The 24056-nt window shown below is 39.9% G+C and overlaps 1 protein-coding gene across 1 annotated transcript in view; it reads right to left on the reverse strand.

Annotated features, from left to right (window-relative positions):
• ptch2 (patched 2) overlaps positions 1-24056 on the reverse strand; it is a 58329-nt gene that overhangs the window by 24392 nt on the left and 9881 nt on the right. Inside the window, exons 3-11 of the mRNA XM_057858395.1 lie at positions 10789-10978; positions 10633-10702; positions 10455-10546; positions 5438-5546; positions 5265-5351; positions 5064-5185; positions 2958-3105; positions 527-658; positions 277-432 (exon numbers count right to left, since the gene is read on the reverse strand). Of these exons, the coding sequence (XP_057714378.1) occupies positions 277-432; positions 527-658; positions 2958-3105; positions 5064-5185; positions 5265-5351; positions 5438-5546; positions 10455-10546; positions 10633-10702; positions 10789-10978 (1106 nt within the window). The remainder of the gene's footprint in view (positions 1-276; positions 433-526; positions 659-2957; positions 3106-5063; positions 5186-5264; positions 5352-5437; positions 5547-10454; positions 10547-10632; positions 10703-10788; positions 10979-24056) is intronic.

Raw genomic sequence — 24056 nt, forward strand, 5'->3', positions numbered from 1 at the left:
GAAACTTTTCACTTGGATCAATTTATATAAACTTGGGTTATGCTAGTACAATAGCTATAGGGCTGTTATATAGTGAGAAAATGAAAAACAGCAAAAGGTAGTTTCTCTATGTATGTAACGTAATGAATGTATGGGCGTTAGTGCCATCATTGACTACTACTACTATTGTTTTCGTCCCCACTGAAGTCCCAGATGCTAAATGCATGACCCTCATCAAAATGAAAAAAACAGCCCCTCTTTGCTGTCGGATAAATGAGTACTTGTCCATGTTGTTACCTGAGTGGTAGCAGCATTGAAGGAAAGTCCCAGCAGGGAGCAGAGACCGAGTCCCGCAGCGACCGACAGGGCCACCAGCAGCACGCCGGCCAACCCCACGGCGCCCTGGGACTTGGCACAGTCCCACCTCAGCATGGTCACGCAGGCGTAAGCCAGCTGGGGAGAGGCAAATGTGTGTTAAATCTTCAGTAATCCGACGATTGGAGTGGTCTCAGTTGAAATTGATGGACAAATCAATTTCTACGCTCACCATAAGCAGGTAGCCTCCGGCAACCCGTAGGACGCTGACATCGGAGAAGGACTTCATGATATCGTTGAGAGTAGTGGTAGAGAAGGCGTGGATGGACTGACTGGAGTTAGACGGGATACTCTGGTGGACCACCTGAGGGATAAACAGCGATAAATCAGCACAAGCCCCAGCAAAGTGCTTTCAAATCTCCTGTTTAGCTCACGTCGGCCTGTCCAAATGCTATTAGCATTACACATAAGCGCTGAGTTGGATGCCATTACATACATTCTGCACGTTGTTTATTTAACATGAAAGAGTCCAGTACCACCAGCGCTTGCATGTCCCTTTCAGCGCCGTCGTATTTAAGAGCACCCCCCCAAACTAAAAAATAACCCTTTGAAAGAGATCACAAATGTGTGTGTGTGTGTGTGTTTTCACATGTGCTAGAGTGTGTAAGTATGACAACCAAGGAGTAATGAGCACAGATGCCAGAGGTTGCGGTGTCAAAGGTGAAAGGAATAGGGATCACATGACTCAGAAGGCCGCCATGAACGCGACTCAGCTTTTTCTGGTCATATATCATCGTTACATTTTCAAATTAGATTGTGGTTTCTTGCACTGTCTTATCCTATTTTTATATATATATATATTTTTTTTTACAGTGTGATGTTGCGATACCTTCCCCCAAATAAACATATTCGCTCGCCCTCCCGCCCTCTCCGCTTAGCCCCACAGTCAGGGTGTCAGCTATCAGAGCAACAGCTTGTTCCCATAACGAGGGCTCTGACAGTGAGAGATGATTGGCCTACCACACACACGCACACACAGCTCCGCGATTTGCTTACAAGGAAGCTGACGAAATTCCAACACGAGTGAGAGTGTGCGTAAGAACATGGAAATATCTCCTCATTGTATGACTACAGAGACGAGTGTTTATATAAATGCTACCGTGGTTTAAAATGCATAAAAACGGTCTGTGTTTTAAAAGTTTTCCAGGTACATCCAAAGCTCCCTCTAAAAATTTAGTTCGATTTTTTTTATTTAAGTAGACCAAAACTTTACATCAGGGGTGTCAAACTCATTCTGGTTTGTGGGCCACATTTTACGGCAATTAGATCTCATGTGAGGAGGACTAGTTTATGTCAAAATTAATTGAACGTCTAGCGCCGTCAATGGCACTGAAAGATGAGCAATTACAGCCAGTCCTTCCAGCTGAAGCGAATTGGACGTCTATTGTTGTCAATGGCAGATAATGCGTTCATTTTGTGTGACTTTCTTGTAAGTTTAAGAGATCACAGGTCACTTCCCGTAAATTTTGAATCATTTCTTGTTGATTTTTCGGGCATTTCCTAGCTGCTTCCTGTTGGATTTGGGATATTTTTGGGTCACTTCCTTGCTAACTCATCGGCTGCCATTTTGATCGTGAGTGGGCGAATGAATGAATGTAACTGCGGAAAGTGCTAAGTGCAGTAGTGCACGCACTTGATAACATAAATTTTGTATGTTTTGTATGTACAGTATCAGTGGTGCAGGAAGTGAGTGCTGCAACTGCAGCACCTCCTGGTGTTAGGGAGAAAAAAAGTGTTTGGTTAGATTCTTTTTTTTTGGTTAAAAATAAATAAAACATATTTAAATAGCGATATAAATGAATAACGCAATACAACTTTGGGGATTAAATATAGATGTTGAGAAAAGGTTTTTTGTGGTTAATAACATGTTAATAACACCTCCTGATACCTGGCTTGCAACCAAGTGACGTTGAATAAGGTGCTATTAAGAAGGCGCAAAAACAAATTAGTCATTTTTTCTTCACAAAAACAGCAACATTTTCTAAAATTCAATTGAATGTCAAAAATGAAGATGACAATGATAGTCTATAATAGTGCCCAGCGAGGGAAAGTTACTGTAGCTGCAGGACACGCTTGCATTGTAGGCGTAATATTGTTTGTTGAGCCCTGTGTTGTGAAAAGTGGGTGCTAAACGGAGGCTTATTGAACCTTTTAGTTTTCAAATGTGTTTGTGTGTCACTGCACCGTCTAGCTGCTGGGATTTGCATTATAAACATTGATGCTTTTATTTCCAATACAAAAACTCCAGCACACATTGTAGGTGAAATGGAACGCTTCCTTTGTAGTAGCCTAGTAGTAGTATGTAAACTATCCAGCATGCGTGTGAACTGCCATTTTGCACGCCTCGTTTGGAGAAAAAGAGCGAGCATCACAAATTTGGACCAAAACAGCTGTTTTTGGATGGGAAAAATAAAACAAGGTCCTTAGTACTTCATGCCGTTAGTGACTTCCAGCGCCCCTGTACAGTATGAATTGGATACAACATGCCTGTCAGGCTGAACAATCCCGCTGGCCGGACTGGACCCGCTGAGGGAGCGCTTTTGGCCCGTGGACCGTATATTTGACACCCCTTAATACATAATATTAACCAATGCCTTCCCTACCTCCACGAACTTCCGTTGCCATGACTCCAAGATGGCTGTAGCCTTCTCCTCATTCCAGTTGATGTCGTGGATTTCGTAGTCATCTTTAAAGTGCTCGTACAGCTGTTTAGGGCTCATCAACAGAAACATGGTTTGAAGAGCCTCCGCGCTATAGAGAAATAAAAGAACACCAAAAAGACAATAAATTTAGCCACACTTTTGTCCCCAGAGTTTAGAAGTGCTTCTAAGAAAGCAGGTGTTAGTGTTATCTGGTCAGTCTGCTCTTTTCTGGGCCGACATCCCAGACGACAGAAAAGGTTTTCTTGGCACAAGCCAGACGAGCGGCAGCGCTGCTCTAAAAATGATCGTAAATTAAACGTGAGTGGGATGAGAATCCTCTTTCATTCACATCACAGCAGCTCGGAGCCCAAGTAGGTTGTATTTTGGGCCCGGACCCAATGCGGTCGGCGCGATTTTTAAATCCAAGTGCAGATGAAGGCACAGTAAAAGGGTGAGCGTCTTATTGAAACACTCACTCAGGAAAAAATGTGAATTCTTTTTGTGTTGTCAAGTAGCCAAAAATCTTAAGTAAGATTAGCGTTACTTCGAAATAATATTATTCAAGTAAAAGTAGTCATCCAAAGAAATGTACTCAAGTACAAGTATTTGGTGAAAAGAATACTCAAGTAATGAGTAACTGCTTACAATGTCTGATTTTTTGGGAAACAATGGTGTATTTTTTCTCTCTGCATGTCATCGATATAAACTGTTATTATTATACCGTACAATAACCTATTACATACATGACCATATTAGGCCAAGAAATATACAAAAATGATCGAACTGCGACCAGGTAAAACTAGAGAAATGAAACATCACCCGTTCAAAGAGCATGAAGGCTCGCTAGTGGAGGAAAACACCTTTCCTACCATGTAATTAAAACCATCATATCTACGGTTTTCAGTATTATATCGGTAATAAATGAAAACTGGTAGAGAGGTTGTAATTCGCGCTTTAAATAATGCTGATGGTGTGTGAAAATAGTTCATTTTTTGCAGACACCACGTGATTGAACAGGCGTGATCGGTATTGTTACGTCTGACTGGCATAATGTTGTTATTGATGTGACGTCTCGCTGGTAGAGCCACTGTGGGCATCTATGGCAATAGCGCTGCAGCAATCGATTATTTTATTAGTCGATTAATCTATCAACTAGTTAGTTTGAATGATCGAATTACGAACATTTAATGCGTTGCAGAATTCATTTTAGGAGATGTATAGTAAAACAGGCCAGCTAAGACTGCACTTTCAAAAGAGCATTAAATGTGAATACAAAAAAATCCCTGAGTGTTTCTTCAAACTATGCAGGATTGCACTTTCATTTACAAACAAATTATGATACATGATCTTAGCCTCCAACGGTATAAAAAATAATAATAATAATAAAATAAATGAAGATCTAAGTACAAGAAAACAACAATTGGCTAACTTGCATAGCAAAATTTCGCTGGCTTAAATACAATGAAATGCTAACTTTTAAAAAATTTTTCTTACAATTCTCATAACAAATCGTTCAGCCACATATTCCCACATAAAACGGCTAAAAATACCTATACAATAAATTACGAATGCATAATAAAAACATATTAGCTAAAAAAAAAAAAAAAACTCCTTATGTTGGTCTTAACAGGGAGCAGCTGGATTCAGCCATGTAAAATAAGTTATATTATATTCACTGTTGCCACTAGAGGGCAGTGTATCCACCCGATAAATCATTACAACACCACTCTACTTAAACGAATACTCGAAGCAGCAAAATTTTATTCTAAGCTTTTTTTGTAATTGATTTAAGTGCTATTAATATGTTCTAGACAGATTTTTTTTAGTGTGCCACCAGCGTTTTTGCTTTCAACACAAAAAACTTGGGACACTTGCGACTCAAGGTATCACAGTATACAGTGCGTACAGAGATTTAAAATACAATTTGACATTTGAGTAAATTGACTTTAGTCACAAAATCAGTTAAAAAATTCCACAGTTATAAGGGGAGTCGATGCCAGGACAGCTTTTCGCACCTGCACCTGAGAATATGAACTCTCTGGAATATGGGGAGGAGCTTAAACTCACCTCATCAAAGCATCCTGGGTGTTCTTCATGCGCCCTCCCAGGATCAGCTCTTCCTGCCAGTGCATAAACTTCCGGCTAAAACCATGGCAACCGCCTCGCAGGCGTCCGGTGATGTCAGGAGACTACAAGGGATAAAGAAATGATGAGCCACTTGGATAGTGCGCTCCATCCCAGTAAATTATGTGTTGGGTGCGTCCATACCTCTAATTGTTCCTTGTTGGGAGCACTGGCAGGGCAGTCAGGATCTGATGGATCCAGACAAGGCCTGTTCATATAGGCATGTCCAACCTGCAGAACCATACAAAAACAGGCTATGCATTAATCCGCTACGGTAAATCACGGCGATCCTACCAGCAAGTAAAGTGAAATCCCACCTGGGCTTTGTCCAACATCTCCTTAAATCCTTCCAGGGACGTGAACTGACTCAGTTCCTCCATGAGCTTGACTGGATCCAGGTTCATCCACTGGATGTCTGGCATACCCCTGTGGAGCAAACGACGATAATCAACACCAACCCAAACACATCCAAAGAGCTATAAACTAAACGCTTTGTGCACCCTGTTTAAGCGAAAACGCTTTTAGTCCGCTTAAATGCTCCCCTCCCCTCAGCAGATACAGGATGAAATGGCCTTTATTATCCCATTTCACACTGCCACAATGCCCAGGGGAAAGGCACGGTGGCTTCCATTCCTCAATGCCCTGCACCGAGTCATAACAATTACCTCTGCCTCCTAAACATCTTGATATGTTTCACCTACGCACAAGGGGAAAAATACAGTCAAAAGTTCAACCTTGTGCTAGAATATCTTTCTCTTTCAATTCCGGGAAGAATACCGAAGTATCCCTTCTTGACATTTTTGAATCTGCATACACCCACATTAGCCTTTTGAACGAACTCCTTCCAAGACAGGATTGAAATGCAGCAATGTTAACGTAGAAAAAAAAAAAAAATCATGGGTGTATTTTAAACATCAATATCAAAATAACAGGTTGGGAGAAACAATTTAGTATTGTCAATTTTAAACCCTGATAATACTTCGTACCAAAGTACATGTCACATATTTGAAATAATTAAGATCTGCCGATACCGAGTACCGATCCGATACCTTGGCAATATATGTATTAATTTATTACAATTTGTTTTTGTTTCTTTCGACAATATCTTTGTCCATCCTGATCATATGGTTGCTTTGTAGCCATTAAAAAGCTAAAAAACATCATTTATTTCCACCCGAAATGTCGCACAGATCAAAGCATACATTCGTTTCTTTTGACGATATCTTTTTTGTGTCGCTTTTAGCGTTGTTTTAGTCAAAGATAACGATAAGATTTCATCAACGAACACTTTTTTCATGACGACATGATGATGATATGTTTTGGGAGATTAAAACATAATGAGCAGAGTGCCAGTTTTCGTCTGACTAGACAAGAACGAGACGAAAATGCGCACGTTTCCGTGACATGTTCACAATGTGTGAGTGGTTGTGTCACTCGCTTGCACACACAGGTAAGATTTGTTTTCTTATCTTGGCCAGAGACAATGTACAATGTTGCTTTAGCCCAGTACTTCTCAAATAGCGGGGCGTGCCCCCCCCCCCAACACAGGTGGGAGCAGAGCCATGCCGGGGGTGGCACATGTGACCTCGGTGAAACATACTTTTTTGCCGTACAACAATAAAGTGTACTTGCCAACCCACTCAGTAGGTGGCAGTGGCGCTCTCATTTTCAGAGTGTGCGCAGTATTTTTGAAGAGAATAAGAGCACACAGAAAAGAATACAGTAGGAGACAAGGAAAGACCAGGCTGTTCACTGTGTGTAAAAAATGTTTGCAGCGGACAGCGGGAAACCAAATCAATTAAGACGTCAGGTAAACATTAGACACCAATCACATTGATGAGCTTCTTGAGCAGCGAAAACGTGTCGAACATTGCCAACAATCGTCCCTCTTTGTCAATGTTACAGCAGTAAACCAGCGTGCACTGTTAGCATGCTCAGTGCAAAATAACCCAACACCATAGCAAAGGAGCTGATACTGCCTGCAGCAAAAATAAAAACTTTCCTATAATATTAAAGGGCAGTGTTATGCAGAGGTTTACTTATAACAATTTTAGAGACAAATGGTACTATTTACAGTGGCGGCAGAGAGTTGGGGGGGCCCGAACTGTATACGTGTTCGTGGGGGGGCGTAACAGAAAAATGAGAAGCACTGCTTTAGCCTTTAAAGGTTTGTGCTGAGTGATCAGCACACACTAAATATAAACTGTAGCGTTAGCATAGCCGCTTAAACTCTCAGACAACTTTTTTTTACAGACAGTTCGTGGCGTCCAGGTGGGTTTAATTAATTGAAATCAATCTACTATTTTCCTGCTGAGTGTGTATTACCATCACCAAGTTGGCCTTGTCCTTGTAGACGCTACAATATGTGCTTGTCTGTCAAGGTTCATTCGAAGTAGTTGGAAACCTTTATTTATGGAGTAAATTTCTTAAATTTTGCAGACGAAAACATTTTTAGTAGATGTCGACTAAAACTAGACAAAATTACTTTTGAGTTTTCGTCGACAAAAATTAGATGAAGACAAAGACATTTTGAGATGACTAAAATATGACGAAGACTAATAAGTGTTATCGTCCAAAAGACTAAGACGAAAATTAAAAGGCCTGCCAAAAACAACACTGGTTGCTTTGTAGCCCTTAAATAAAAAAAAATTCATAGAAACCTTTTTCACCAGACTGCGATCTAAAAATGAGCCTGATTTCCGACCACTTGATCGGCTCAGGGACATCCACCATCGTTAAACCTCTGGATTATTTTATTGCTTGTAGCCCTAAACTGACTGCCAATGACAGTGATAGACGTTAAATTTATTTGAATTGCGAAGGCTGGTATCTAGTGATTATGTTACCCTGCCATTGACGGCGATAAAAGCTTCCATCCCTACAGTCAAATTGGACTGGACATCTATCGCCGTCAATGGCAGCCAATGACTTAATACTTCAAAATAACAATGAAAAAAAATACATTTTAAAAACCAAATCTTTTTCACCTGAGACCGATCATCTAAAGATGACGTGATTTGACATTATTTTTCCATCCCACTCTTTTTCCTCTCACTATCTTGTTTTTTTATTTTTATTTTTTTAAAAAAAGTTTTTAGCTGACGTGAAGTGTAAGAAGAACAACCATGGGTCCATTTTCAAAAACAATTAATAATAAATAAATAACAACAGATGCTGAGAAGGCAGTGTGCAGCACATTCAAAACACTTGGCCCTCTCCAGTGGAGTGGGAGAGCATAACAATGTTGGCCCTTGACGGGAACATAAACAAATTTGCAAAGAAAGCTCGGCCGTATAGTCTCTTTTATAAATGAAGCGCTCAATTGAAATATCACTTCTGGCTCTGGAGAACTTTTAGAAAAGGGAGTATAAAAAAAAAAAAAAAAAAAAAAATACGCCCCAGACTCCAATGTTAACCGTCTTGTTGCCTCTCTGTGTCTTTCTCGAGGGACTTGAGGTTTGAATGCGGCCCATTTTATTTGTTGGACAACTTGGGGAGCTGGGAGCGCGGGGGCATTACCATGAGAATGGCGAGTGTTAGCCGCGAGCTGACAAAGCCGGGGCACCCCCAACTCCCAACCCTACCTCCCTCCTTCCTCCGGGGCCCCTACACTGATGGACACTCACTCGTAAACTAAAAGAATGCTTACCATTGTCTGACCCAAAGGGCTCCCCTGCCACCACCACCACCCCGCCCTCCTTCCCTCTACCAGCCCACCATCTCTCCCTCGGTGCCTCACTTTCTCTTTTTGAATTTCTCTGTCGGGACACCCCCCCACTACTCCAACCCGAAAAGAACTCTATTACTGACCACTGCTGTCAGTCACAGCGCCCACTGACAGCCTGACTGTATGCTTCCATACAGTGTGTGGTTATGGTTAACGTTATGAACACCGTCAAAAAAATCTGCAATGGTGTCCTAGAGTCAGCTTAATTGCTAATTGATATAGAAGCAGCGCTGTTTCCTTGTCTCCACTGGGCAAAAACACATTTCTAACCCACTTAAGACTTGCTACTGTTTTTACGTTTCTGGTGCTGATTTGATGGGTCAAAACCTTGTTGCTTTATGTTCGTGCTCATACAAGGAGGGTCTCTGCTATGTTTCAACAAGCTAAATTTAATACTTTTTAAGACTTTTTTCAGACCATCTTGAATACAGTTTAAGAAAAAAATGTAAAAAAGACAAACAAAAATGACCGGGCAGCACAAGAAGTCCTCAAAAATGGAAACGTTTGAAAGCCAACAAATGTGAAAGAAGAACCCCCCCCCCCCCCAAAAAAAAAAAATCAAGTCAATACCATTGTTGGCCATGGACGTTTCAATTTCCCATTCACATCCATTGGATATGAATACTTTGGTAAAATACTTTGATAAAATACGTTGGTTAATGCCATTGACGGCCATGTATGTCAATTCTATTGATGCCAATGTACTTGGATTCCATCGGCGCATATGTGAGTTAATGCCATTGACGGCCTTGGACGTCCAAATTTCCCATTCATTTATAATGGAAAAAAAAAAAACAATGTTTCTAAATCAACAGGAAATGACCAGATATGACCAGGAAGTGTCACACAAAATGTCCCCAAATGATTTGATATGACCAGAACATATCCCTCCAAATGACCTAATATGACCAGGACATGTCCCCCATATGACCTGATATGACCAGGACATGTTCCCCAAATGTGAAGTTTATATATGTTCTCCATGAAAGTAATGTCAATCAATTTTTAAGACCTTTCAAAATAGTATTTAAGACATTTTGTGAGTTTTTAAGGCCTTCAAATTACTATATTTAAGACTTTTTTTGTTTTGTTTTACCTTTTTAAGACCCCGCAGATACTCTGAAAAGCATGCGTGCCATGCACGAGGTGCAGTTAAGCTTTAGGCCGAGGTTACAGTCGCGAGTAAAAAAGTGACAACCCATTAATGTAACTTTGCTTTGTAAAATACATAAGAAATGCCCTTTTAATGTGTAAAAAGGGGAACTCATTACTGTAAATTTGCAATAGGTATGACAGTAAAATGAAATTTTAACATTTTACCATCTATTTCTGTGACAGATATCCTGGATTAGCTTTTGAGCAAAGAGCTATCTTTGGTAGGCTAACAGGTGCTAGCTGCTCTGTTTCTGTGACAGAAATCCTGCATTTGCTTTTGGGCAAAGAGCTATCTTTCATAGGCTAACAGGCGCTAGCTGCTGTGATTCTACCCACTGATGTCATTCATTAACATAACAGCACAAATTAGAAAAGATTATTACGTCCCTTGCAACCAGACCTAATAAAAACGGCGTTAAAAAGTTTATGGGCTTAAGTATTCCATCACTTACGGTAAATAGGCAGAACCTCCCTGTAGTTTGGCCCCTTCCCAAAAACAGTCCAACGGGGTGATTATCATACATGGGAATAGCTTGTCAATCATCTGGGAACGGAAAAATAGCAACATTTTCATTCGCGTCAAGAGGAAAAGTTCAAGTGGTCGAAATAATAAAGTGTGATGAAACTTACCCTTTCAATCATGACATTTTCAATTATGGGGACTCCGGATTTATAGCATATTTTGTTGAGATCCCACGACCTACGAGAGCAAACACAAAAATAAACAAAATAAACTCTTTTTATCAAATAACACACAGGATATCGCTCACAAAGCTCTCCACTTACTTTCCAAACAGTGACACCTGGACCTTGCTGGCAGACAGCGCAGCTTCCATGTGCACCAGCAAAGCCTCCTGGGTAAGAATATCCGTGCCCTCTTCTTTGGGGGTCTGGATGAGCATCTGTGAGGTAAATATGGACTCCTCACCTTGCTTCTCCCTGGTGTAACGAAGTTCCTGGCTCACCCGACTACCAGCTAAAAAAAAAAAAAAAAACAACCCTTTAAATAAATAGTCCGTCATTTGGATTCACACATCACATTAGGCATCCATCAGTGTTACACATTTGGCAGCACTAAACAAAAGTGTGTTCATATATTTGCACATGAACGTGCACACGTGTATATCGAGCAACGCCCTTGGCCCTCGCCAGTGTTGGTTTTGAAGGCACTTCACACAAGGCAGCGTCTGGCCAAGAGAAATGACTAATGCAGCTTCACATTGGCTCCTTCTGTGAAACAGATGTGCCCTGTTACTTTGTAAAAAAAAAAAAAAAAAAAAAAAAAAAGTCCCCTGATCCCCCGCATCCCTTCACCATCCCACTCAGCATGGCAGATACCATCACCTAGCTCAAATCTATTAAAAAATCATCTCATTTCTCTTCAGGGGGCTTTAGATGCTTTAGATTTAAAAGTACACAAATAACATGTAATGGGAATTGTAGAATTTTGTACAGAATGGGGAATTTATTGAATTTGGGGTTACTGGAAAAAAATGAGGAACTGATTTAAAGCTAAAACATTTGACCCAAAAATGTTTTCATGCTCAATTTTTTAGCACAATATAAGTCTAACAGCATGTACTGTATGCCTACTAGGTAGGTACGATTTTTAGCTGTTTATTGGGAATCATGCAGTGTTGTTTTTGTCAACAATGATGATAACAAAAATACACGGTGATTCAAAAAGAATGTGCCTAAATCATGACGTGATATGTCAAAAATGAAAAACATTACAAAACTGGCATAGGCAAATGTGTTGAAGTATTATTTAATGTAGGTCAACTTAAGTGCCTGTGATGGCCACCTTTGAGCACTTGAAATGTAATTTTTGCACTATAAGACTACCTGACTATAAGCCGCCACCCACCAAATTTGACACGAAAACAGCATCAACTGGTACCACTTTATTTATCACATGATGATTTTGGCACATTCTTTTAGAATCGGCCTGTTTTTCGTACATGAACAAGTTTTTCATGACGATGACGAGCTCAAAACGTGTCTTACGAGACTAAACTATACAAGATGGATGCCAGTTTTAATCTCAGGAGACGAGAACGAGTTGAAAATTCGCTATAGTTTCCGTCATAAGTTCACAATGTGTGACATTTTCTTATCGTATGTGTAGTTAGCACGCATCGTAGCAGTGTTTGGTCGTGTCACTCATGTGACGTGCTGTGCCGCCCTGCTGTCCCACACCGGTAAGTAAGAGTGTGTCCACTCCAGGCTCCTTTTGTGAAACACATGTCAGGTGCTGCTTGGTAATTTTTGTTTTCTTATCTTGGCTGGATAGGCCATCTTGCTATAGCCTTTAAAGGTCTGTGCTGAGTGATCATCACACACTAAATATAACTTGTAGCGTTAGCATAGCATTCGCGTTAGTATTAGCATTTAGCGTAGTGAGCATCTTAAAATCTTGGAAAACTCTTACATTCAGTTCGTGGCCTCCAGGTGAGTTTAGTTAATTAAAAAATGTACTGTTTTCCTAAGGACTGTGTATATTATCATCACGAAGATGGTGATGTCCTTGTACACTCTACCAATTATGTGCTCGTCAGTCAATGTTCATTCGAAACCTTTGATTTCTTCAATTATTCATGGACTAAAACTTTTGAAGTTTGAAGAAGAAAAATTTTGAGTAATTGTCGACTAAAACTAGACGAAGATGAACACATTTTGAAATGACTGAAATATGACTAAGACTAATAAGCACTTTCTTCCAAGAAACTAAGACGAAAATTAAAAGGGCTGCCAAAAACAACACTGGAATCATTGAGAGCAAAAAGGTAGCGTGTAATATTACATAAATGCAGGGGAAAGACTTTAAACTCAAAATTATTATCAAATATTAACTCATTTGTTGCCATTGACAGGATTAAAGCTGAGTTATGCTTCTGCGGCAGACCTACACCGTCAAGGCAGACCCGATTACGCCGTAGCCTGACGTGCACCTCCACAAAATTCTGACTACGCATCACGTCAACACGTGGTGACGTGACGCAAGGCTGATCCGCTCAAACTGATGTTTCCAGTTCAGCGTAACATCACCGCCATTCTTGTGGTACATTAAAAAATGGACCAAGTCGACAAGAGGATCCTTGAAGAGGTCCGCAAGTACGACCACCTGTACAATGTTTCATCAAGGCATTATAAAGATTGCCAAATGGCAAGCATTTTCGTGGAAGGAGGTTGCTGAAAATACGGGGCTGGAGGTCAGCAAATGCTTAAAAAATGGAAGAACATCCGAGACAAGTATGTGTGTGTTCGAATGCGAATGGCCACACGTAGCGGTGACCCAGTCGGCTAAAAACTGCCAGCTTTTTATCACTATTTTTGGTCGGTGCACATTATCACTTATTTTGTATATATGGTTGCGGTGAGTCTGTGACTTACTGTATTTACATTTTACACTTTAAGTATATGAAGAATAAAGCACAGGTTTGGTGTCAAAAGTGTTGTTTTGGTGTTTAATTTTTAATAAATTTCAACAACAGACAGTTCACACATTTGATACATCATCACTGATTGAGAGTGCCTCGGTGCTTTTATGATAACATGTTTACCATCAAGGCTTCCAAGGCAGTTTGGGATATCTGTTTTGGCTTCCCACTGGCTGGTTGTAGGACACAGCAAAGAAATTGGACAAAACGTTGGACAACGCAGCTTGCTGGCTTCCATCGGAGGCTAGAATTCGTAATGTGACTGCTAGTCTCTGTGCAGCAACAACAGTCGGAAAGACCACCTCCGCAACCGACTTCTGCGTCGCCTACGCCTCAACATTTTCATTAAACGAGTTAATACTAGTATATTAATCCCCCAACAAATTTGACGTTAATATTTGTATTAGTAAAAGTTGTAATTGAGTCCAAATGAACCGAATCGAATACACTTATCTAAGAAGTTCTGGTTCTGTATCTTTCCTTATCTTCCTGTGTGGAATTTGGATGAAGCCACTCTTCCTCCCAGACCTAATACGATGAATCTTAGGTTTTCGAACACTCCAAATTGTCCACGAATATGCATGTGAATGGCTGTTCAAAGTCAACTGGAGCCAAAATGAATGGATCTTTTAAGTATTGCAATCTACTCTAATGGCAATCCAGTCAACTGTTGCTCCTTAAAACCAACATATTGCAGATTGCTTGCTGTGCATACAAATGGAGGATGGAAGCCATAAAGGCGAATCAAGTCAAGTAAATGGATTTGATTAAAGACGCGTCGAAGCGACGGCGATGAAGAGGAGCGCAAGACAAGCAACGGATGAAAGAGGGGAAGAGGAATGCTTTGCTGTGTGTGTGTGCGCTATATACGCTCCAGCCTCCTAATTACAGGAGAAAAGAGTTTGCCAGCCGGGGGGATCTGTGCCTGTGCCAAGTGGACATGAAACATGCCGCGCCGGATCACCGAGGGCCCGTCTACCCCTCTCTCGCTGTCCCTCTACATGACAATGCCAGGAGTAGATTGAGGAGGGGGGAATGTGGGAAGCTTTGGAGAAGTAGCTCCTCCTTTATTCTAACTCTTGTCACTTTTGTAGTCACTTTCACAACTTTGCATTCGAACCTGGGCATGTATCTCAACTCCTGGTATAGCGAACGAGAGCTGGACACCATCTGTGTAGTACCAAATTGTGCTGATGACTAGAGTTGTATGTTTTGCTGTTACGAGTGTGTTAAAGTAGCAGTTGTGTGAAGATATATAATAAATGTCAACAACACGCTGCAAGGGAACCCAGCATATGTTGGTTACGTAGCAGCAAGACCAGAAACAAAACACAAGAAATCCAATTGAAACCAGTATATGGTGGATTTCTTAGCATAACATTTATCTGTTTTACAGTTCAAATCTGAATGTAAAACCCCCCCATTACTCCGGAGGTATATATGTGTCTTTATTATTCAATAAAAAAAGTTGCTTCAATCACAATGTATATTATCAATCAAAAAAAAAAAAAAAAAGTGTTTGAATGCAAAAATAATTTTGTGACTCAAAAAAAAAAAAAACAAAACATTTGAAAACAATTTTTCTTTGATTCAATCTTTTTTTTTTTTTTTTTGATTGAAGTGAAGTTTTTTTGACAGGAAAAACTTTTTCGATTGAAGTAATGCTGTTTTGCATTCGGGCCACATTTTGGCTTGGACTTTTGTGTCTTCATTAATGAATCAAAAAAAAAAAAGTTGTTTCAAACAAAAAAATATTTCCAAAAGAAAAATCACTTCAACCTCCCCCCAAAAAATCAATCAATCAATCAATTTCAATCACAGAAAAAAAAAATTTTTGAATGTAAAAAAAACTTTTGAGACTCAAAAATGTGCATTTAAACACTTAATATTTAATTGAACATGTTTTTTATTGATCCAAGCAATCCTATTTGTGCTTTGGCAATGTTATATATACTGTGTCAAAATCATCACAACCCCAAAAAAAGTTAAATAATATTTAATTTTTGGGGGGAAATATTATTTTTATTTGATTTATTTTATTTTTTGATTGAAGTGCAAAAGGTAAAGTACCTTTTTTTGAACTGGAAAAAAAAATTGAACTACCGTATTTTTCGTACTATAGGTCGCCGTTTTTTTCATAGTTTGGCTGGGGGTGCGACTTATACTCTGGAGCGACTTATGTGTGAAATAATTAACACATTATTATAACATTTCACATGTTATTTTGGTGTTTTGGAGTGACACTGATGGTTTGGTAAAGTTGTTAGCATGGTTTTTTATGCTATAGTTATCTAAATAACGTTTATTAGTTATGTTACGTTAATATACCGGCCACGTTCGCATTTCGTTGTTCATGCGTAATGTAACATTATCATACTGTACACTTATTCAGCATTTTGTTCTCTATTGTATTTTTATTTCAAATTGCCTTTCAAGATGACATATCTGTTCTATGTGTTGGATATTATAAAGTATATTTCACCCAAAAATGTGACTTATACTCCGGTGCGACTTATATATGTTTTTCTCCTCTTCATTGCTCATTTTTGGGCTGGTGCGACTTATACTCAGGTGCGACTTATAGTCCGAAAAATATGGTACCTTTTTTTCGAAGTGCAAAAAGTTTTGAACACTTTTTTTTTTTTAATTGAATCATTTTGAGACAAATATTACACTTCACTATTGGTCAAACATGTTTGAGTGACAAGTGGCTACACCAATGGCGTCTTAATGAAAAGCTTGAACAAGCAAGAGTCCTGCCCACCTCTAGTCGGGCCAGCCCAAGCCGTCAGCTCCATTACTTGAAGTTAATGATTTCTTAATAGTGATGGAGGGAGAAAAATCACTAAAACGTCAGCCAAAATCCACTCTTTAGCTAATCCAGATTGAAACTGGGTGGCACTTTTATAGTCTGAAATGTCAGAAAGCACAGAAATCAGACTTGTGCGAGACGGATTGAACCCACATACGGGAAGTAGTTTCATACCCAATATGCTCAGTCTGAACAGCTCAGATGGGATCTCACTATCTGTCTACACTACATCACTCTACACTGGAGGATCTGCCTGAACAGGCCCAAATCCGATTTTGACACATGATACAAATAGTCTGAACAATCAGCCCTAAAAATCAGATCTGAGGAGGAATCTGACTGGAATCAGATATGCCTACAGTCTAAACGCAGCCCAAAAAGTATATTTTAATAAGTTTAAAATTGTATAAAAACTGATCGCAGATGAGTCTGGAACATATCGAAGATGATAAAATAGGGATTCGCTATACGCTCGCGAGCTGTGCACCTCCCCCATGCAGCCTGTAATTGACGCGGGGTAAAAGAAAAAACAAACGACGAGGCCTATGAACGTGTGAGATCAAGTTGGACCTCGGGGAAAGGGGGTTCCAATATTCTTTCTCCGCGCTTTCAAGGCTTTAATTACCTTCGGTGCGTGCGGGACCAGAGGATATCGCATCACCGCGTTTATTTGCAGTCGCCGGCGCGGAGCTGAACGCATCCCCCAAAATGGACATTCTTCCCAATGTTGACATAGAAGTTTTCATTTGGCGAGAACGGCAACAGTAGAAAAAAAGAGCGTTTAGGTCATTTCCTCGTGGATCACATTTGCACTAACTGGTGCTCACACAGGGAGAACTGGATCTATTATTAATACATGCAATATTGAAATTGCTTCTTTTAGGTGGTGTGAAGGCCTTCTTGGAATTGTTTATTATTCTTATGACAAATGAATCACCGTTTTGGGGGCCTCGATATGCTCCCTACTTTTAGCTAGGGTACGTATCCTGATTCAAATGTGTATAGTACCTCCTGCAAAGTTAGAAACTAAAACAATCCCTTGTGCACTAGTTTCATCAATCGACATGAAATTGGTTCGACATGTCTGCTGTAACAGGATTCACACAAAAAAATCTCTCGGAATCAACTGTACAAGAAGTTGGGCATTTTGTTTCGAAGCAGCCATTTCGGGCAAAGCCAGGTTCTTACTTTGACAAACTACTACTACTTTGAACAAACCCCAGTCGGAAGCCACTGTTCGAGCCAGATTTGAACGACGATCAATTTTGTTTCGATATAATTAAAAACATCCCAGTTTTGCAATAAGCTGAAGAATGACACCAGGAAGACTTTCCCCATCGCACAGACCTAACATATCGCATTTCACTTCTTTATAGAGTAAACTAATCAGGACTGAAGCGATATTTATGTATGCCTCATTTGCTTCGGAATATGAGAATTCCACAAAAATCTGAGCAATCGATGAGTTGACTGTAATGCCCTACGGCTACCTTCAAATGTATAAATACAAAGCGGAACTGCTTCCATCTGATACAACCTTTTTAACGTTTTGGATGTTAACCTCTATAGCGCCGGGATTTTTGATCCCAACAGGAACTGGGTGGCTTCAGTGAGAGAGACTCTGGCTCTGTAATTACAGGCCTCCTGAAGTAAATTATAGCTATTTGTGTCTCGTTCCTCCCATCTGGACCACCCAGGCGGCCCGATCCGCCCTCCTCTCGCCTCCTCTCTCCCTAGCTCTCTCGCTCACTCTTTCCCCTGGTCCGGCCCCAAACACCTCAACTTTACAAACCACCACACTCGCTCACTCCTGCTCGGCCCCAGATGGACCACTTGTCTTTTCTTTTGAGTCTCCTCTCGTCTTTCCGCGTCGTCGTGCCCCCCTCCCTCACTTTCGCAAACCGTGGACCGCAACCGTTCCTCGGAAAATGTTTTCCCCAGAGGCTATTAAAAAGAATATACACCTTCCAGTGAAGAGACTGGGTGCTTACAGTTAATCTGTTAGCCCGTAGTCGGCTTCACGAATAAAGGTGAATAAAAAAGCCATAAAACATGCCTGGAAACAACATCGTCAGTCTTTCAACATCTCTAGCAAAGAAATACAACACTGAAAAGGTGAAGGGAAAAGTCAAAACAAGCCCTGACATGGCTTCATGACTTTGGATTGTACAGACTTAATGTTTAGATGAACGTGTGTGGCCTGGCGTAAAGTCTGGACTCAAACAACCTCAGTCATTTCCTCTATTCATGACCGTTTCCTTCCCCTTTTAAGATTAAATATCCCGTACTGACAGAACTGGACTATAGGCCGCAGCTGTCCTCACTGTATTATGGGATATTGACACCAAAAGATATTAACCGGTAACACTTTATTTGACAGCGGCATCATATGACTGTCATAAGACCATATGAACCACCATGAGGCTTTGAACCAATTGACTGCAAAGCTTCATTGCTTCAAAAAGCTTCGTTTGCCATCACTGCTCCAATGGGGGAGACAGTCAACCTCCTCTGCCACCTGCTTTCAACACAGTTGTTGTCCAACATGCCTCCTAGCATACATTGCAACACTACAGATGTAAATAGCAATCAAAATTCATGTTCTATACTAATTATTTCTTCAGTTACTGTTTCAGTTGTTTTATCTATTGCTAGTTATGGTATTTGGTAACACTTTATTTGACAGTAGTGCCATATGACTGCCATTAGACAATCATAATTACGACATGACACTGTCATGAGCATTTATGAATGCGTTATTACAGATGTAATTTTGTGTTATCTGGCAAAATATCTCACTTTTAAATGGATGTAAAAGATCCAAGCTGGACATAAATGGAGTTAGTGACATAATTTGCCAGATGACAATAACAAAAGCATTCAGTAATGCCCATGATAGTCTCATGTCATAATTATGACGGTCTTATGACAGTGTTATGACACCGCTGTCAAATAAAGTGTTACCCATTAACCCATATAAATCAACAAATAAGCCCCACTGGACTATAAATCGCAGGACTCAAAATGAAAGAAAAAAGTAGCGGCTCATAGCCCGAAAATTATGGGTATACATAGATTATATACAAATATATGTCCATATACATATACACATATACAGTATGTACCTCTACATACGAAATTAATTGGTTGTGGAAGTAGTTTCTTAAACTGAAAATTCCATAAGTAGAGACGCGTTTTACATGTAAATCCGTTCCAAGCCCCCAAAATTCAGACATAAATCCTTTATAAAGCATAAAAATGTATCAAAACAAGTCACAAATACATGGTACAAATAGATTATTGCACAATAAACATAAAATAAAGGTTTGCAGAATGTAAAAAACTAAGAATAAAGAAAGAAAAATAGTAAATGTTAATACACTCATGTAAAGCTGTCGGAACATCTCATGGCCCGAGGGGTGAATGAAAAGACCACTCGGATACACATATACACATCATATACAGTAGAGGGCCCTCTTAGCCAATTGAATGCCAGGAAGATGCTGAGCAATAGCCAATGGCAGAGCAGCTATAAATATGATACGTTCAGTAAACTCTAGGAGCTGCGAGTAGCAGCCCATACTGTATTTTTTGCCTTTCGTATCCAGAAATTTCTTTCTTAACAAGAGGCAATATTTTCCCGTGAGGCATGTCTAAACCTGAAAATTCCAAATGTAGATGTAGAGGTACCACTGTATAACGGTACTTGCGTACCGTTCTTTTTTTTTTTTTTTTTTTCAATACATATATTTTCCTCATAATAGCTATTATTAGTGCCAGTGAAGTGCTGCATGCGGAGCTAGAGTCCTGTTGGAGTTTCTGCAGGGAAGCCTTGAGTGCAGGACACTCAGGGTAGTTTAGAGGATGACAAATGGCAGCATGACAAATGCTAGCGAGATGCTTGAGCTACAAAAATCAATGTCTTACTTCTACGTCTACTTTTAGGCCGGTACGCCTCAAGCGACTGGGGGCGCGGCTAAAGACGCTTCCGCCAGTACCAATGCTGTTGAAGTGTTTTTAGCTTCCTTGTTAAACTTATCAAAGGACAAAGGCAAGTGGATAAATCTATAGTTAAGTCGATAATTGCTGCAGGGATATGGTAACCCACTTAAAACGGCACAATCAGACAATAAATGTTGAATTTTTATGTTTTAGTTTTGTTTGTTCATTTTATAATTGCTAAAATTGCTTATTTATGTTTTAATTTTATGAGCTCAGAGTGTAATATATTTGAAACACTACACAAAGGTTCAGGGTTTTTGTACCGAAAATGAACCGAACCGAGCACTTCAAAAACCTAAACTGAACAGAAATTACATTTCAGTGTACCATTACATCCCTACTATTTATTCTATTCTATTTCTTCTGGTGGTGTACAGGCCCTCGTCCCTTGTTTCAGGCCATGCTGGGTCAGGGCAGGCCACCTTCAAAGTTCAGTGTGGTAGATTAGCTGGATTAGGGGGGGCCTCTGAAAGGCCCCACGCTGTTCTGAAGGAAGACCCGAGATGAGGAGGGCTGAACGTGACATGTCGGCTTTTTTTTTTTTTTTTTTTAACCTTCACCTTCTACACTAGTGTCATACTACCAAGCTATTTGATTACCATTTCTGTCACTCACATACTGTAACTAAGTGTTGCATTTTCTAGAATAATGAAAAAACATTTTAGCAGCACTGTTAGAGGTTCTGGATTCGAAGTATTTCTTCATCTTTTTTGGCTTCCTCCAACTTTCTGAAAATGTCTATGATCGGTTCATTTGAAAACTCCAACATTGTCCTTTAGTATAAATGTGAGTATGAATGGTTTTGGTCCTGGGTGAACATAGCTTTTACACCAAAAGATATGAACTGGTAACACATTATTTGACAGCGGCTTCATACGACTGTCATAAGACCAAAATCAACCACCATGAAGCTTTAAACCAGTTGGCTGAAAAGCTTCATTGCTTCAAGAAGCTTCATTTGGCCATCACTGCTCCCTTGTGGGAGACAGTCAAACTTTGCTACAACCTGCTGTCAACACTGTTGTTGTCCAACATGCCTCCTAGCATGCATTGCAGTGCTAGAGATGTAAATAACAACCAAAGCCATGTTCTGTGCTAATTATTTCTTAGTTAATATGAGAAACATGAAACTGTTCAGTGTTGCAACTGTTCAATTTCGCACATCAGATATTTTTTTAAAGAAAAAGTCTGAGCCAATGTTATTTATTTTTATTTTGTTTTTTAAAATATCTAAGTTTCAGAATATTGTATTTTCTATTTTTGAGCAGAATTCTAGCTCTTTATAGGCTAATGTTCCTATTGTGGAAAGCACAAAAGTGTGTAATAACTAGCACATTTATATTTTGCATTTTGTTTTATTACCGTACCCAAAATGAACCAAACCGTGACCTCAAAACCGAGGTACGTACCTAACCGAGATTTGTGTGTACCGTTACACCCCTACTATTAACCTCCCCAAAAAAATCAACAAATAAGCCTCACTGGACTGAAACGAAGGAAAAAATTAGGCTTTTAGTCCGAAAATTACCGTACCTATTATCATTGTTTCTTTATTGCATATGACCTGCGATTGAGCACCAACCATTCCAGTCAGGACAACCTCCAGATATTAGAAGGATGGAAGTCAGCTCTCTAGTAATGCCAATCCTCTAAATCAATTTGTAACATGTGGACTCAACTAGCACGGTTCCTTCTGCCCACACAGCCTTAACCGTGCTGCCGCTAGCAGATGGGCAGGGCCCTCCAGAGTGTAGCTCCACTCCCAATGCACCACCCTTTTGTTGTCAGTCAACCCTTCAATTTCTTTCAGATGTTTCCCAACAAACAGCAGAATAAAATAAAGCTGGAGTTTTTTTCCCTTCTTCCCTCTTTCTCACAACAAAAAGCAAATGGACCAAAACGTTCCCAGCCTGTAAAACAATGCCAGGCTCAACTGTGGGAGTGGGAGGTTGAGAGGGGGCGCAAAAAAAAGAGACAAGCTGGCATTTAGCTACCTTACCTATAGAAATACAGTGTAAGCTTTTTGTCGTCTTTCGTATCATCCTAAACTAATGTTGGATCAAATTGAAAATTGACGTATTAAAATGAAATAGGTGATAGATATGTACATGAAAAAGAGGTGCGCTTCCAGTAGAAAAACGAGAAAGCAACATTAAAAAAAAATCTGTTTCACTTACATTCTATTCAGATGTGCCAGCGGTGTTAGCCACCACACATAAATTTCCACCGGGGCTGGCATTTAGGCACTTTCTATTTCCATATGTATAGGCTTGCCTCTGCTAATTATGCTAATCGTGGCCAGTGTTGGCCACTGTGAAAAATAGTCACATTAGACACTCCACTGACCGCTAATACTGCTTAATGTGTGGTTGAAACATACATTCATCCTCGCCTGAAAGGCAAAATTTTTCCACGTTGCTGGTCTCATTCAAAGCAGAAATGAATTTATTGAGCCCGGGAATCATTTCTTTTTCTTTTTTTTTTGTTTTTAACCCCCCAACACACACACACACACACACACACACACACACACACACGCATACACTCCTTCTCTTACAAGTACCAAAAGAACGTCCAGTTTTCCTCCACATGGAGGTTTTATACAAGCACGATCTAAAGACGAAGGAAAATGGTGCAAGCTCAAAGGTGACTGGTGTCGCTTTATTCTGTAAAGGGTTGGCTCCTTGGCCAAAGAGTGAGTGAGTGCCACCCAATAATGATTGTATTTTCATTATGCCACTTTTTCTGAGTCGCTTTATAGCTTTTACAACAATCCTATATTTGCGGGCCACGGCCTCCATAAAAGCTCGGGAGCCAAATATATCAGGAAAATGTATGCGTTACATCACATTACACTGCAAAAACACATCTCCCTAAAACTAGTTGAATTCCCTTGTTTTCCGAGTAAATCTATTAGAAATAAGTGAAATTATCTGTCAGTGCTTCATGTAAATTTTACTAATATTTCTTGATAATGAAAAAATAGCTAGCTGAAAATAAGACTTGTAAGAAATGTTCCTAATTCAAGACTAATATCGATTTCAATTCAATTTTTTTCCCAAAATTTAGGGTATAAAATCGCCAACTTTTAGATGTATGGGCTTAATAAGAACAAAAAGTACCCTAATTTTCGGACTATAAGGCGCACCTGACTATAAGCCCACCAAATTTGACAAGAAAACGGCATTTGTTCATAGATAAGCCACAGCTGTCCTCACTGTATTATGAGATATTTACACCAATAGATATTAGCAGGTACCACTTTATTTGACAGCGGCCTAATTAGACTCCAGAAGACCAAATGAACCACCATGAAGCTTTGAACCAATTGGCTGCAAAGCTTCATTGCTTCAAAAAGCTTCATTTGGCTACCACTGCTCCCATGGGGCAGTCAACCTCTGCTGCCACCTGCTATCAACACTGTTGTCATCCAACATGCCTCTGAGCATGCATTGCAACACTACCGATGTAAATAACAATCAAAACTGTTGTTCTATCCTAATTATTTCTTCAGTTACTTTTCCATTTGTTTCATTAATTTCTAGTTATGATATTTGGTAACACTTTATTTGACAGTGGCATCATAAGACTATCATGAGACCCAATGAACCACCATGAAGCTTTGAACCAATCGTCAGAAAACTTCATCACTCCATGAAGCTTCATCTGGCCATCACTGCTCCCTTGGGGAGACAGTCAACCTCTGCTGCCACCTGCTATCAACACTGTTGTCATCCAACATGCCTCCTAGCATGCATTGCAGCGCTACAGATGTAAATAACAATTAAAATTCATGTTCT

Source organism: Corythoichthys intestinalis, chromosome 14 (genome assembly GCF_030265065.1).
Source record: "Corythoichthys intestinalis isolate RoL2023-P3 chromosome 14, ASM3026506v1, whole genome shotgun sequence".
Taxonomy (NCBI): domain Eukaryota; kingdom Metazoa; phylum Chordata; class Actinopteri; order Syngnathiformes; family Syngnathidae; genus Corythoichthys; species Corythoichthys intestinalis.